The sequence below is a fragment of the Oxyura jamaicensis genome, chromosome 6 (genome assembly GCF_011077185.1).
Source record: "Oxyura jamaicensis isolate SHBP4307 breed ruddy duck chromosome 6, BPBGC_Ojam_1.0, whole genome shotgun sequence".
NCBI classification, from domain to species: Eukaryota; Metazoa; Chordata; class Aves; order Anseriformes; family Anatidae; genus Oxyura; species Oxyura jamaicensis.
In genome coordinates this window covers 15,436,217-15,452,999 of record NC_048898.1, presented here as the reverse complement: position 1 = coordinate 15,452,999, position 16,783 = coordinate 15,436,217, and the positions used below count along the sequence as shown (strand labels likewise).

The 16,783-nt window shown below is 49.0% G+C and overlaps 1 protein-coding gene across 16 annotated transcripts in view; it reads right to left on the bottom strand.

Annotated features, from left to right (window-relative positions):
- The window catches only part of CAMK2G (calcium/calmodulin dependent protein kinase II gamma), a 111,235-nt gene that overhangs the window by 55,853 nt on the left and 38,599 nt on the right, over positions 1-16,783 (bottom strand). For 15 of the 16 annotated variants that reach the window (XM_035329762.1, XM_035329745.1, XM_035329749.1 and 12 more), the window contains exon 3: positions 5,169-5,228. In XM_035329762.1, the coding sequence (XP_035185653.1) occupies positions 5,169-5,228 (60 nt within the window). Of the gene's footprint in view, positions 1-5,168; positions 5,229-10,480; positions 10,635-16,783 lie in introns of those variants that run through there. The other variant, XM_035329746.1, reaches the window with a different exon arrangement.

Here is a 16,783-nt window from a genome sequence, read left to right as displayed (position 1 = left end):
GCCAAATGAAAACAAGGAAATCTGCTGTTTACAGTAAAACACAGCCTACAGATTTTTTCTTGCTCACTTAGGAAGCAATTCAAATCCCTTGTTAAAGAAAAAAAAAAAGGTGATAGGAAAACACCAGGAGGTGGGGAAAAGCAAGGGCCTGCTCAGCGAGAGGAGTTTCTCATGATGAGCAAGCGAGGAACGAGGGAACCTTGGTGGTGGCTGACACCACTAGGCCAGCAAAACCAAGGCTGGCTCAGCCATGCACCCCATTTCCCACCCGGCTTAGTTCTGAGTGTTGGGGGACCAGCCAACAAGGGGCCACAGGCAGAAGCACCAAATCTTTCCTGGTTCTTACAGCAACTTACACCTTGATCATAGCCATCACTTAAACACACAGGGACTGTAAAACTGGAAGCTTTTTTTTTTTTTTAAAAAAAATAAATATCCATTAAAATCACTCCCACGAGACACAGGTACTAGGAGGACAGACCACTTGTCAAAGGAAATAAAACTGAACTGGGTCAAAATAGATTCTGCTAATCCACACGAGATTTGTGGGCCATTTTGTCCCTATGTTAAATAAGGAATTATCCAAAATCACAGTTCATTATTTAAGAAGCCAGAAGATATAAGTTAAAATTACAAGAATTCAACTGCAAGTATATTTTAGAGAAGAGCTCCCAAGTAGGAAAAACCTGAAAAAGCAATAATTCTGATAGATGCTGAGACAGCGTTTCACTACTGCTATAAATTCCCTCAAAGAAATTAACTCTGAAGCAATTCAGAAAAGGATATGGAGGCAGAAATCAGAAACAGAATTTGGCTCTGTCACTTGGCTACTATCAACCTCTCTTAGAACATGTTTTTGTTATTCTAGACTTAAGTGCAGGCAGTTCTTCACAGCAAAGGCTGCAATAAGCTGGGACACAATGACTGACTTGAAGAAGGTAAAAATAATGAAGTGCTCAGTTTGAGCTATGAACAAAAGATATTCAAGAGCTACTTTTGTACAGCTGGGTTAAAAAAAACCAAGAAAGAGGACAGATCATCTGGTGGCAGGTCCAAAGAGGAGGCACATATTTAGACTAGCATAATAAAGAGAATTTTAAAGGAGAAGGGGAACATCTAAAAACACAGTGGACAAACACAGGAATGCTAGAGAAGAGTTTTCAAAAACTACAAATAAGAATTATTACCAAATTTTGCATTGTCTTTGTTTTGGGAGTCCTAGAACAGGAGAGGTCATGTTCAGCAGTGCATATTTCACATCTGGGCAGGAAGACACTGGGGTTCCCAGCTCTGTCAGTGCTCTAGTATTTGATAGGTAGCAAGGGAAAAAAAAATGAAGTCTCCACCAGAGAATCCCTAGGTAGTGGCTGAACTACAGGACTTACCTAACACATGGGCTGATTGAAATGAAGTTTACAACTCTTGCTGCTGATTTTGCATTTTGTGTGCTTACAGACACGGACATTTCAGCAGTGCTGCTTTCTGCCTCGTTCTGAGGCTCCCATATCCTTGTAACTGGTGCATCCATCTTCCCTCTAAAACAGATCGCTGATCTGTCCAATTTTGCTGTATTTGGTGAGTGTGTCTGGCAAATGGTTTCTCTGGACCTGAACACCAAATACTCTAGAAAGCTGTCAGGAGTATTGAAAACACAAGTTGAAAGTCAAGGAAATCCTTCCTCTAGAGAAATCACATCTGATGTGACCACTTGTAACAGCACTTTCAGACAGACGGCTCCCAGTGAGAACACAGTATGGATCCCAAACATCTTTGGAAGTCAAAGAATGGCCTCAGGTCAACTTTCTTCTGTCCAGAGACAGAAACACTCTCCAGATCAAGGACTAACCACACTGCAACACTAAGCTCTTTGAAGGATTACTCCACTGTGATTACCTTCACCGTAATGTGCATCTAAAGACAAGCAAAACACCCAATTACAGAGCAAGAGCCTATAATTAGGGCTGAGGTTTGATGAAGGCATGCGAGGATAACTCAGAGAGCAGTCATTTCACAAAGAGCAACAACAAATGGAAATACCACTATTACTTTTGCCCAAATAAACCTTTATTTTATCGGAGTAGGGGTGTTACAGTCAGCGTGCTGCAGCCTGGAATCACCACACCAGAATCAACTGTCTTGCAGCAAATGGGTGAGAAACAAATTCAACAGGTTTGCTTTATATCCCATGCACAGGCAGAATGAGGAGAAAAGGCATCTCACCTTGCAGGGCTGTAACTTGCAATCCTCTGCCCTGGACCCACTACAGGCTCGGTCACTGCAGAACAGCAGGATGTGCTGCAATGCAGTTTCCAACAAAAACGGTAACAACAAAACTTTATTTCCCCATTAAAGCGAGTGCAAAATCTGCATAATTCTTCAGGATTGGTGCAGTGTTGCTAGCACAGCTCACACCGAGGCAACACAGCAAGTATTCATCCAGAAGAGGTTATAACAGGGAACTGCAGTAGCTAGGTGATTACTAACTGCCAGTACGAGTCAAGGAAAAAAACCTACCTCTATATCAGAACACCACAATATCATTAATACAGCATAACAAGTCCAAGGAACATGGAAGCAATAATGCACGTACTATCTGAACTTCAACAAGGCTTCTGACAGCATCTTACAGGCTATTTCCATAAGCGATTTTGAAAAAATGTGTCTATGTGATTGTAAGCTAGCTCTGGATACAAGTCACTGAGAAGACATACTCCAAATTGTTACTGTCAAACTGGAACAACATATCAAGTGAGATCTTGAGAAGTTTGTCCAGACTCCAACAGTATTCAACAGCTTCATTAACCATCTACATGGCACAATATGCAGCATCGTTCTTAAGTTATGTTACTGAGGGAGTTGCAAGCATATTTTAGTATCAGATAGTAAACCAAAATGGTCTTGACAAATCTGGGGAGAACCCACACTGTTTTGTTTGTTTGTTTTTTACACTTCTTTTATTTTTGCATTATAATAAGGACAAATGTAATACCCACTTTGATAGGAATCCTCAACTATAAAAGTACAAGATGGAAAAACGGTTTGCTTGCCAGAAGTTCTGCAGAAAGCAGTCAGAGACAATAATGTGTCAGAAAACAAATGTGCATCAACAATATGCTTAAACATCCATCACCTGTGAAACCTGCCAAAACAAGAGTAACTTTGGTCTGACAGCTGAAGCAGTTTTTCCCCTATAGCTATTGCTAACATGGCCTTAGAATCCCACGTACAGTTTCGGGCATCCCATTTCAAGAGAGATATTAAGTCTCTGGACAAAGTCCAAAGGAGAGAGGGAAAAAAAAAAAAGACTAGAGCTGGAGGTCTAAAAACATGACGTATGAGAGCAGAGTGAAAGAACTGGGTTTGTTTAGTCTGAAGAAAAAAGGCTAAAAAGAGACATGATAACAGTCTTCAAATATGTAAAAGATAGTTACGCTAAAGAAAAACTACTTTCTCCATATACACTGGATAGAAATAGAAACAACAAGCTAAGACAGCAGCAAAGTATGTTTTTTCTAATGTCTGACAGAAGACTTAAACATTTGAGAGATTGCCGCTAGAGGCTGTGTTATTATTATATGTTTTTAAAAGCAAACATGCCTGAATGAGCTAGGTATAATTTTTTTTCCCAGAACTGCTGAATGGACCATACAGCTTCCTGAGGTCTTTTTCAACACACTTCAACTCTGTGTTGTAGGCATAAAACACAATTCCGTTATTGCTATTTGCAGCCACCCATTGAGTTTAGAATGACTCGTCTCTTTTCTCTTGAAATTAAAGCTGTTCTTTCTAGGAAGACAAAAAATGCTCTGCAGAAAATGCAAGAACCACTGACATTCCCCCAAAGTCTCTTCCAAACCACAATACAGCAGGAGACAAGCATCACTACTCATTGCAGATGAAGAACCAGCTGTAGAATTAACGAAGAACGTGACATGTTTCTGTTTCCAGTTGGGTTTACTTATAAAAGTGGTTATTCCCTTGGGTACAACATTTAATCTGTGAAAGGCCTGACAAGAAAAGATGTAAGAACTGATAAAAGGAAAGATGAAAGTTAAGTCCAGGCCAAAATAAGAAGTGACATCACCTACTAAACTAAGGGCAACGAGCCTTATGGGGCAAATGAAGCTCGGTAACTAGCTAGTAGCATGAGTTTCAGTAATTCTAAACACTGTCAAGCAGTAGGTTTACTGGCTGGTATATTCATCACTTTTCTCACCGCAAATTACTGCAGAAGGTGCTCACTGCTCCTCTCCTCATGTCAGACCTCCACAATTGCACTCAGATCCAACAAGCTTTCTGCTGAAAAGCTTTCTGCTTTCTGACGTGAAGTCCTACCCTATTTGAAATTGCTTCTTCTTCACCTATGGAACAGCCTAAAGCTGAAACAACCAGTCTGTGTGGCATGCTGTAAGCACCTTTCCTCTCCCAGGTCGTTCAAGGATAGGAGCATACGATTAGGAAGCTGGAAGTGAGGAGACCACACAGATGCCCTGAAGAAGTTATCTGTGGTGACAGAGCTAAGCAAAACGAAGACCAAACTGCACTACAGGTTTCCCACACAGCAACATTTAACAGTGGTTTGGTTGAAGCTGGCAACTTGGTGTATCTGAATGTCTCCCCCCCCAAAATTAAGTTCAATTAGATCTGTGCTAGAATCCTACAGGTTTTACTTAAAGAGCCTAAAAAAAAAAGATAAATGGTGCAAATATCTTCCTCAAAGTAACTTCTGGCAATGTAAAATGCCACTAGAATAGAACTTGAGGCATAACATTCTGTAGTGCTTTGGAACAAGATTAAATTCATGCCCTCTCTCTACAGTCCTGTAAAAACTCTATTTTTGGCTTGAAGACGTATCTTATTTTTTCCTTCTTGTATTTCAAGATAAAACTATTACCTTGATTTTTAAAAATTTTTTTAAAACCATGTCGTGCATCAACTATGGAGAAGGAGCAGCTCTGCATGGGAAGTGGACGTACACACAGCACACTTGGGTGTGCTGCTGGGCCTGAATGCTAAGGGAACAGGACAAGAGAAACTGAGGTGATGTCAACAGGCACGTTTGACAAGCTCTGGTGAACATTTGGAATCCATCTGCTCTCTTACTGCATGCTTCATGAGACACTTCACTCCTGTCTCACCCCTGACCCTCTGAACCCAGAGAAGCTTACCAATATTTGGATGCTTCAGAAGTCGGCAGATTCGAGCTTCACGTTCCAGTTTCTGGTGATCTGAAAGAGAGTAAGAAACAAGGTATTCAGCTCCACAACTCTGAACTTGACTCTTTTTCACATTCAAGAAAGAAAGGGACACGGTGACCCAGCAGACATCCAGAGGCCTGGGTGAGACCAGGAATTGCTGGAACCATCTCCCAAAACCTCACACCTCTTGCAGACAAGGGCTGTGCAGGCACCTGCATTCGAGGCTGCAGAGGACCTCTGTCCCTGCTACAGAGTTAGTGCTACACTGATAATCCGTGCGTGGATTCAAAGTGAGCAGCAGCACAAAGACACCACTCTTCCATCAGGCACGCAAACACGCAACGCCACTCCCAGTGAAGTCTGAGACTTACCTCCGCCAAAGCTGGAGAAGAACAGTCTCTGAAGAAATAGCCATCATGAAATAGAAAAGGACCTGCTGCCACCTCAGAGAAAACAGTGGGGAAGAAAGGCAGAGCAGGAGGGAGAAATACACAGCTTCTGCTCGGGCACAGCCACCACACGACACAGGGACCACTGCCAGCTCCAACGAGCCGTAAAGGTAACCGTGCTGCAGCACCCATGGCCCGTGTCACGGGGGAAATGCTGACCCAGCACTTCCGGATCTCCAAGCGAGAAGTCCTGCCCAAATGCTAAACATGCCTATTCCAGCCCAAAGGCAGTATCAGTTTAAGCAGGACAGTCATCTGGATTAAAGACAAACACATCAAGGAGAGCAGAAAATAGCTTCTCCTTAGAAATGTAACATGCATGAGGGCAAGGAGAGGGAGCTAGGGCAATTCTGCCCATCTCGGCCAAAAAGCAGAGGCCTGTTAGCTGCTGAGACTCAGACAGGAGATTTTTACTCCATTAAAGCATGGTTTCACTGAGAGGAGCTGAGGGAGGCAAATATTTGGGGCAGCCCCTGAAGCTACTGAACTCTTGATCTTTGGGAAGCAGATATGTAGGAAAAGGCAAGAGAAGAGGACTGCCCTCCCTCCCAGCCCAGCCAGATAAAGAGAACAGCAAAGTAAGCTGCCCAATCTTGATATTTCTCCTCCAGCAAATCTTCAGCACATAGGGTTGAAAAACACACCTCTGCATCCCCTGGGCCACACAAGTTTTTCCTCAGGAGAAAGCAGGGCCTTGGCTGCTTGGCAGATCCCTGGTAGAAGTGCAGCATCCTCTGATTTACAGGAACCCCACTGGAGACCCACATCAGGAACGTCCCACTGCACTGCCCTGCCTGAGAACAGCCTGCACAGCTCCACGGTCTCTGTGTGGTCTTCCCTTCCCTCTGCACAGAACAGCTATGAGTAACTGTTCTCTTCCCCATGAGCAGAAGAGAGAGACCAAGGCAGACTGCAGCTCAGAACACCTCTCCCGAGCTGGGAATAGCAGCTCAAGGCACTGCAGGATTTCTGTCTTCTTTCCCACTGCTGAATTGTAGAAAATGTCCCAATTAATATTTTATATGGGCTGAGATGTGCTTACATCCTCATCTGCTGCTGTTCAGGGAGGGGGGAAAGTAAATTACTCCTTTCATCTCTCCTTCCTTCTCAGTTCTGGAAATTATTGTTGTTGTTGCATATATTTTACAGCTCCGTGCCAGAACCACTCCAGCAAAGTAGCAGGCGGCAGGAGCCTGGAGAGGATCCACGCAATGCACCAGGGCCTGGGGAGCCAGCGCTACCTCGCCTGCATTGCCGGGGGGCCTTGGCTCCCCTTTTAGCAGCATCTCACAACCCAAGTTTTGCAAAACAGTTGCAAGGCAGCAGCCTGCGCTGCGCACCCAGCACCCAGGCCACGTTCTCGCAGCAGGACCCAAATTTCAGACGAGCTATTCGTAACCCGCGCGCACGCCTGGGGCTTGAGAATTCCTGCTTACCCTCCCAGCTCTACTTGGAACCCCTACGGGAGGGGATCCTTTGCCCACCCAGATCACGTTGCCTTCGTGCACAGTTACACTTGCTGGGAATCTGTTCCCGAGCACAAGGACACGGGGAAGCAGACGGCAAAAACAGCTGAGCAAAGGGGGAAGGAGAGGTAAGACCTCATCACGTGCTCCTCAGCCACCGAGCCCTGACAGCCAGGACAGACAGCTGAGGGGAGCGAGGCTCAAACAAAATGACATAACCATCAAAATGCCACGGGAGATGTAAATCAAGAGCAATTGCTCCCCTGCAACCCTACACCCTCCTGCAGAGGGAGGGGAGCGGGCAGGGCAGCTAGCGATCACGGGCAGCAGGCGCAGCACAACTTGTGACAGGAGGTCAGCACCCCGCTCCCCAGCCCTCCAGCACCGCACGGCCTGGCCGCGGACCAGAAGAGGAGTACAGCGCTCCGGTCACAAGGTACAGGAAACTATTTCTGGTCGGGGGAAAGCATACCACACTGTTCTGTCTCCAGGGCAACAAAACAGGCCAACTCAAGCACAGCTCGCAGAGAGAAAGCACGCTCCCCGGTGTGCGGCCTCGCCAGCCCGGCAGCACCAGCGCAGCAGCGCCAGCCCTGCAGAGAAAGGTCAGCCTGGGCTGGGCTGGGCTCCTTGCCTGTCTGCAGAATCACCCCTCCCAGGCAACACCGCATCACACCCCAGCTTGTGACCTGCAGAACAGCCCCCATAACCCAGGACAGACCCAGGACAGCCCCTGCATCACCTGGTGAGCCTTTGGCACAGCACAGGCACCGCGTTCCCGTTCCGGGCATGAGTGGCAGAGTCAAGTCAGTGCTTGGAGCAAACAACCCGGTATCTAAACACTTGAGCAATAAACAGGGAACTCAAGTTTTTCTTCTCTCTCTCTGCTCTGAGAACAGTTATTCACAATAGGAAACAGGAAAAAAAAAATTGCCAGTCCAGTAGAGCTGAAGGCTGGGCTTGAGCAGTGGCTCACAGAACCACAGCACTCCTTGACTGCATTAGAAGGATGAGGAGGATATCCAGGTTCAGATCCCTGTCTCATTGAGAGCTTACAAAGCAAGTCATTTCTCCTCCCTCTCCCCAAAAGACCAAGCTGATTTCTGCAAGGCACCTGCGGAGTGAAGGTGGAAGCCCAGTGTGCAGCTGGGGAGAGCAGGGGGACACCCCGAGCCAACGCAGGATCCCCTGCCTGGGGCAATAGGTCAGCTCCTGCTTCTCACCAACCACACAACTTCCACCAGCTATTTCCATACCTTGCCTAAAACACCCTTTGGAAAACAGAACAGTTCATGTTCAAGACCTCAAATGATAAATAAAGCCATATATCCACAGGAGTTACTCCAAGCATTAGTTACCCTTCCTGTCAAAACTCTGCGCTGCCGTTCCAAGTCTGAATTCATCCACCTCCTGTTTCCAAATATTGGATTTCATTAGGCTCTTTTCCTGCTAAGTTACAGAGCCGTCTAGCCCTGAACAATAGCTGATGCTTAAAACTTAAGTACAGGATATTACAAGCACTCATCTAATATTCATTTTGTGTTTTCCAGCCAAAAAAAAAGAGGCTCCTGCTGTTTGGACAGCCCTTCTATCTGTGATCTGAAGCGCTGACTATCTACCTGGGCAGAAGAGCGCAGTGTATGCAGACGATTTGTAGCAAAGTTTAAAGCATAAATGCTTAAGGAGAAGGTGCTTAAAAGCAGCACGACAATACCTTCCCATGCTGGGTATGCAAACTGAAGTGCAAATATTTATGCCTGGTTATCAGACCTTTGTATGGATAAGATTTCTGCATTTGTGTTCAACAGCTGGAACTATATTTAGCCAAATGTCTCTCACTCGATTGCTCCGCAAATACTGCTCTAGTATTGGTACCATTACTCTAGCCCCGTTCTAGCAAGCTAATACCACAGTTCTTCAGAACACACCTGATAAGAAACGAGCTGCTCAGAGAACTGCAATTTCTTTGGTTTGGGTTCCGACCTGTCCGGGGGTTTGCTTGAACAGCCAACAAGAATACTGTTGGCAGCCTTCGTCAAAGTGAAGGACCTGCAAAAGTGAAACTGCATCTTGTGGTGCGAACACGCAGCCCCTGGAACTGCACGGCTCACACGTACCAGCTGGAAGAAGTGGCGGGGCACGGTCCATGTCCCAGCTGTAACCATCGCTAACTGAGCTGGATAAAACCAAAACCCAGCCCAAGAGCAGAAGACAGCAAACCAAAACCTCAGTAATTCAGCCTCTATGGCATAAACGCATCGGACCTCAGCAGGAAAATAGGACAGTGATGTAAAATATAGGTGCCCCAAACTGAAATAGAAAGCAAAATGCAGGTGGCTTTCCCCCAAAACAAACTGACAATCTCCAACAAGGCGGGGAGCACGACTAGTTGTGTAACAAAAGAGCGTTTCTGACTCTTCTGCAACAAAATCCTTTCCGTGTCCGACCACCTCAGTCTGCTACCATGAAGATGCTGTGGCAGAGATGGATGGAGAACGAAAAACCCAGCTTCTGGGCTCCATTCTACTTGAGGGAATCAGTTCCTAATTTTCTGCTCTAGCATCAGTCCACAAGCACTGCTGCTTGGCAGGTTTACTCCTCACCAGTTCTTTCTCCTCCAAGGGTTGCAGAGGCCTGGAGAAGAACATTCTCAGCCACACAGACAGGGCACAGGACACCTACAAATTGCCACAGCCTAGAGCTGTCAAGTGAGAACATTTATATAACACCACCAAAAAGAAGATGAAGAAAAAGGTCACTGCACTTGATCAGGCTGTTAGGAAGCAAGGGGGCGGAGGAGGGGCTGCAGGGGAAGCAGAGGGAAACGTGCCTGCATGGAGACGCGAGGTGCTTGCAAAAGGCTAGGACCAGAAGAAGACACCTGCTGCCAAGCCAGGAGAGAGGCGAGTCCCAGGCAAGTGGGGTTTGGGCTGGACGTGAGCTGGGGGAGGCAGAGAGGTGGCAGTGCTGACGCTGCCACCCTGCACACGTGACCAGTATGGGCCCTGGCATCACTGGGTGAAGCTCTGATGCCCACTCTGACTCCCCAGAGATGCAGAGGGGGATGTGTTTCGGCTGTGATACAAACAGGGCACCGAGCCGACGTCCTGCTGCAAGCTCCCCAAAGGAGCTGTGACCAAGGAGTTTTAGAAGCCCTGCCTTTCACACCCCGTTCACCCCTCCTGTCCTGGAGCAGCCAGGGTGTTCGCTCCAGGAGCAAACATCAGCAAAACTGTGCCTGTTTCTGATCGCTTCTGCTCCTGGCAAGGAAAAGACAGCATTGAAAAGTAAGTGAAAGAGCAGACAAAAGTTACTGAAATAAAGCCAAACATAATTTATCAGATAAAACTATTAATTTCACACCTACCCGAAAACAAGGTGGAAAGAGTGAGCTCTACCATACTTGCTTCAACCAGCACCACTCGGCGATGGCCCCACACGCAGAGGAGCACACCCACTGCTGTATTTATTTGCTCTTTACCCAGCTGCAACCATACCGAGGTCATGTGGCTAAAGCTCACCCTTTATTTAGCGCACCTGCCTCAAAAAAGAAAGAAAGAAAGAAAAGGCGTGTGTCTCGAGCTATCTAAAAGCTTAGCCACCCCAATGGGAGGGCAGATTCTTCCCTAAGCACAGGAAAAAGAAGAAACAAACCTCACACTTAGATCTCCTGTGTTTAATGAAAAGCTGTGCTAGGAAGAAAAAGCCCTGCTTCTCTCTTTGCCAGCAGGTAATCTTGCTGCTCCCAACTGGCCCGCCTTGCGTGGGCTGCTCAGGAACACAGCCCACCTGTCCTCATCCCGCACTAGGGCCATGCTTTCCCACTGCAGCTGAAGGAGGCCTGAAGACAGCATTCCTGTGGGAATACGCTCCAGATTACATTTCTCAGAATGGGAAGAGGCCGGAAGAGGAATCAAACCCAAGACAATAAATTCAGTTTGATTGCTGTCATCATGCCAGTTCCGGGAGATAGTCAATTGGTGCCAGCTGCTGTGAGATCTTTTGAGTCGCTTCAAGACAGAAATCGAATTTGCATCAGATACATTTTGTAGCACGAGACCAGCCTGAGCCTTCAGTTTGCTTCATGCTTTTGTGTGCTTGGGTAAATTTATACCTCCTGAGACGCTCCCAGCAGAAGGAGCGAGCTCCCTCTTCCCGGAGCTCAGGCCACAGACTTACCCCACACTCTGCCCTTCCCCAACATCGCTGCACTACAGAACAGCGGAGAGTGCTCAGCACTGGGGTCAGGCTGGCACAAGGCAGCATGCCACGCTGCACCGCCTGCTGAAACCCAGGTACCAGCAAGTAAGACTCCAGGCACCTCCATCCGCCCTTCTGCAGAAGCCTCGAGAAGAAAGATGATGATACCAGCCCCTAAGAATGACCAGAGGCCCGTGGACACACGGTGTATTCTTTCTGACAATTGCTAACAGCAGCTGCCTGAAGAAAAAAATAAGAACAGCAAGCACAGAACAACCCTTCCCAAAGGCTCGCCCTTCCTCCCCCTCTTTGCAGCTCAGGGCCTGCACATTTCCACTGTGGTACTGCTGCACTCCCAGCTCAAAGACCAGCTACCGCAGATAAATCCGTGCCAGCATACCGCCCCCTTCCAGACAACACTACTGACAGCCAGACGCTGTTTCTAAGCCCCCCAGTGCAGGAGGACCCCGGCAGCACCACGTCCCAAGGGCGAGGGCACCCATCACCTCCCCGCTCCCACCAGGAAGCCCTCTGCTGCGGCAGCCGTGCAAGAGCCACCAAATAAGCAGGGAGCAAACACTGCTGGGGGGAGCAAGTGGAGACAAAAGGGTGAGGCTGCCTTCCCCACCCCAGGAAAGCTGGACAAACAAGACAGCGGGGAAATCCTCGTCACTTGCCTTCAGCTACTGGCAAAGCAGGAGGTTCGAGAGCTGACAGGACACAAAGACAGGACTTCTTTCACAAACTGCTGGCAAACACGCTTCCTTGACAAAGAGTTTCCTCTAGCCAAAGCCCGAAGATGATTACCTTGTACCAGCATTTTCCCACGCCCTCCTGACCTGCCCGAAACAAACAACTCCCCCCACACACAAGCGGAATACTAGCCCTAGAAGTGCAGACACACGGGCCTTAGGAAGAGCCAGAAAGCTCACACAGCTTGTAGTAGGCTGCTTTTCCACACATCAGCAACTGGAAACCCCCCGGTATTGCTGTTCTGGGAAAACAAAGCAAAAAAACGGAAGGAACAAGCTGCATGAACTTAGACATACCACCACTTCTTTGTTCAAGTAACATAGAAATCAGATTACCAACACCACATAGCAGAAGACATGATGGTTTCAGTCACCATGTGCATCCCTGACTAGTGCCCTGACGAGTGCCCAGGTAAATTTATCCTCTTTTCCTACATTTCTTTATGTTGTACTTAGCAAAGAATTTGACTGAAGGCAGATAGGAATATATGTACAACTGTGGCAAAAGGAAAAAGATATTAGAAATACTTAAAACAGATGGATCTTTAAAAAAAAAAAATGTCTCCATCTTTGTCACAGCAATTTCTCTGCTTGTTGTCCTTTAAAGCTTCCTTTCCACATGCAGGTTTTGCCGTTTATCAGCACAACCCATCCGACACATGCCTTGGGGTTATCCAGCAGGTGGACCTGTGGGCAGAGAGGAATTCCTGTCCTCTGCTCTTCAGAGAAACGCTCTCCCTGGGCACAACCTCCTGTCCGCCCCACAAAGCGGAGGCAAAGCAGCCTGACGTGTGCAGCAGGAGGAAGCGGGGAGCTCGGCTCTCACAGACACCAGCAACTTTCCAGGAACTTCACGAGTCGCAGGCGGTCCCGTCACTGACTCAGCACCACGCCTAGAGGTGAGCGTCACCCCAGTCACTGCTACTGAGGTGGCACCTCAGGGGTGTTCAGGCCTGCTGTGCCACCCCTGCCTGCCAAGGCACAGATAAAGCCAAATTGCAATTGTACTGCCTCTCTCTACGGTCTGATCTGTATCATTTGTCTCTTCCAGCGATTTTACCAGTTGATCCTTCACACATGCTCTAGGCAAGGGTTTCTGAGCACTTCTGGGGCACTCCAACCCCAGATACCTGCAGACAAATGACCCCAGGTGTCCCCCAGATCTTTGCAGGCACCGCTCCGACCCCACCAAGCAGACCACGACCGCTCCCAGGAGGCGGGTAGCTGCCCACTTACATGGGGTGCCTGGACTTTGTGGTTCAGCAGCACCCCCTGCACGGCACCACAAACAGCTGCCAACAGCCCTCAGTCTTCAGGGAGGCAGAGGGGGACCTTTGTCTGACACCACCTATGGACATCTCTAAGTGGAGTACACTGGAGAACACGAAAAGGACATCAGCAGGGTGAGAACCCCTCGGCGTGCTCTAACTCCCATCATTCAGCTTAAGTTCTTGCCTGCAGCCGATCCCATGGTGTCACCAAAGCCAGCACTGCAAAGCGATGCGAACTCTGAACCTACGTGCAAGCACCAGGATATAGAAAGGGAAGGGACAAGCACCCAAGTGATCCACTGCAGGCATAGCTCTGACACTGACTCAGAACAAAGCAATCTGGGCAAAGGAGCTCATCCTGAGCTTGCTACAGCACTCAGGGCAGGATTTTGGTTCCCAGCATTTCACTGCTGAGGTTACCCTCCTGTGCCGAGTTAACAGCTCTGGCCACGGAAGCCGGTACCTACAGCCTGCGGCTGTGCCCAAGAGTCCTACCACAAATCTACCATTACAGCTCCCCACCAGCTCACCTCCACCCGCTCCCCTGGCTACTGCAAAGAGCCATTTTGTGCTTCTGCAAGGAGACGTCTTGTAGAGAGACGTCTCCTTGCTTCCTCCTGCCTCGTCCTCCAGGATGAAGCAGGAGGAAGGCCTGCCCCACAGCAGGGGCTCCGGGAGCCATCCTGCAGCAACACGTCCCAGCACCTCCCCGCAGCAGTGCGCCTCCAACACGCAGCCACCTTCCTCCTGCCTCGCTGGGCCAGAGGTCAGCACCTGCAGACATAGGCAGATAAAAGCTCAGCAAAGGGCAGGAATTCTCTTATCTTGTTCTGTCTCCTGCGGCCACAAGGTAGTAACTGCACCAGCCTGACCCAGGAAGCAGGGTAGCCGTGCTCCCACCATGAATGTTGCAACTGCCCCGCTGGCCAGCCCGGCGAGGTGCTGCTCAAAGGCCCCCACAGGCTTGCGATGCACGTGATGGGGTTTTAGCTCTGTTCGGACACATTTGGTTTGTGGAGATTCAAAAGCCAGAGATCCTACCTCTCAGAAAAGCAACGACCTGTGGGATATGAACGCAACTAGCAAAAGAAACGAAGTTTTCAACCCAGAAGATGCTGAGCTCCACGGCCAGTCAAACAATTTCCCCTTCTTGCACCAACAGAGCAAAAATTAGTGCGTGGTCACCTCCGACCTCGTATCCCCCCAAGGCCATCCCACATCCTTCAGGTCAGAGCATGTGTCTAGCTCAGCTGTCAAAACGTGCCCCCTCCACGGCCTGCACCCCAGTGCTGCCCGGAGCTCCCCCTTCCCCCCGCCCCCCACAGTGTGCCGTGGGGCTGCGGTTCAGCCTGTTCCCCCGCGTTGCCTCCTGCAGCTCGCGCTTTCCTCTGCGGCCCCACATCCTGCAGCACTCGTTCCCCCAAGCCCCTGTCTCCGAGCACCCCCAGCTTTCCCTAATCCAAGGGGCAGACGTCCCCCCCCAGCCCCCCGACCCAGCTGCACACAGGGCAGCCCCGGTTGAGCCCTCCCATCCCTGGGTCCCCATCCACAATGGCACCAGCTTTTTAAGCTGCATTTTGCAAGTAAATCACGTGCTCCGCTGCTAGTTTGGGTGCAGAGCCAAGAAACACTCCAGTGCATGGGGGAGGGGAGCTGGTGTATTTTTTGTTTCACGTGCCCAGCTCACCAGCAGCTTTGCTGAGAGCAACAGCAGAACTTGGCCCCCACACTCCCTCCCCCAGATGCTCTTGCTTGGTAGTAGGAAAAATAAAAATAAAGAAAATACAGTATTAAAGGCAGGACAGAGGGAAGGAACGTGCTCTGCTCCTCCACAGGTGCTGTGGTGGCTCCTCCTACCCAGCTGGAAGCTGGAGAGCCCCATGAAATACAGCAGCAAAAACCACGTCTGATGTCCCACCACGGCACCTCTGGGCAAAGGGTCTGGGGCCGTTTGTCACCGCGCTGCGGCCCCGTGCCCAGCAGGAGGCAGAGACGGGGGCTTGAGGCACAAGGAGGCAGGAGGCTGCAGCTGCACTGCCAACTTGCACATGTCGAGCTACGTTTTTTGGTCAGAAAGCTGGGGAGGCACTGTCTGAGAGCAGGCAGGCCGGCTGTACATCACGTGGATAAGGTGACGGCAACCCAACAGGGTTTTATGCAGGGTTTCGGAAAGGAAAATAGATTTCTGAAATAAACACACAGACTAGGTTTTTGAGGAGTTCCACACACTTTCTGCAAGGAGCTGGAGAGACGAACAGCACCACAGCATCTCAGCTCACACAGCACCAGACAATGAGCTGCCCTTTGCAGCTCTCTCCAATCGTCCCCAGTCCTACAGACCACAAGCAGAGATCTTGCGAAGCTGAAATTTCAGCGAAGTTCTGGAAGGCAGGTATTTACATGGGGGAAAAGTGATCTGGGGAAAGAAACAGATAAGAAATTCCCAGCGAAGACCAGCTACTTTTGGTCAGGGAACCTCCAGGCACATACCATTTACTACAGAGCCCGACAAGCCCTGCAGCACAAGGGTTTTTCCCGTCTTTAAAGGGATGGAGGAAACCAAAGCAGAGGTACTGAAGCCAGAGCCCATGTCAGTGACAAATCCGTGAACAAACTCAGATCTTTGGAATTTCAGGCCCTCACTACCAGATTTTTCACCCTTCAGCAGAAAGAGAAATGAGGACAGAAACAACGTAGCTCACGTCTAATGGACTTTGAGCCATTTCTCAAAGCACAGAGTGACAGGAGCAGCATTACCACTGCTGCAATACCTCATCCCATCTCCCACTGGGAAGCACGAAACCCTACCTCACTGCCATACTAGGACCTAGCCAAGTGTTATTATGAGGTCCGGTGCTCAGCACAAGTGCAAATAATTAAATAAAGCCCAACATTTACCCTGTTTGGGTGGAACTGCCACCCAACCAAGGCTGCGTCGTGCTGGGCAAGAGGACCTTGGCGTGGCACAGAGCGGGCTGAAAGCCGTCACGCTGCACGTCACCGTGCCTGCTCACCCATTTCCAGGGAAAGAGGCTCTTGATGTACCTCTTCTCCAAAAAAGCAGCTGCTAGGCTCCGGTTTTGATTTATTGCCTGGCTAAGTTAATTTCTTGTTTTGATGAATGTTTAATGCTCCTGGCTAGAAGATCCAGATCTTGTTTGTCTGGGGGCAGTTAATGCTGCGACTTGGCTGTAATACTAATTGTAAGGCCACCTACAGCTTGTTCCCCAAAAAGTCTTTTGCTGTTGTTTGGATCTAAATGATGTGGTACGTTTTGGCACCGTTCCACTGCACCAGACCAAGACAACTGACACTTGCCAAACCTCAGGAGATGGATAAATTCTGCGACTGACAGACAACAGCCCCAGGAGAGCCGTCCCCGCTGATGAAGTCCACCCCGCACCCTGCCCAGCGAGCAGAGACTGACTGAGGTCTTGGGGCTGGGGC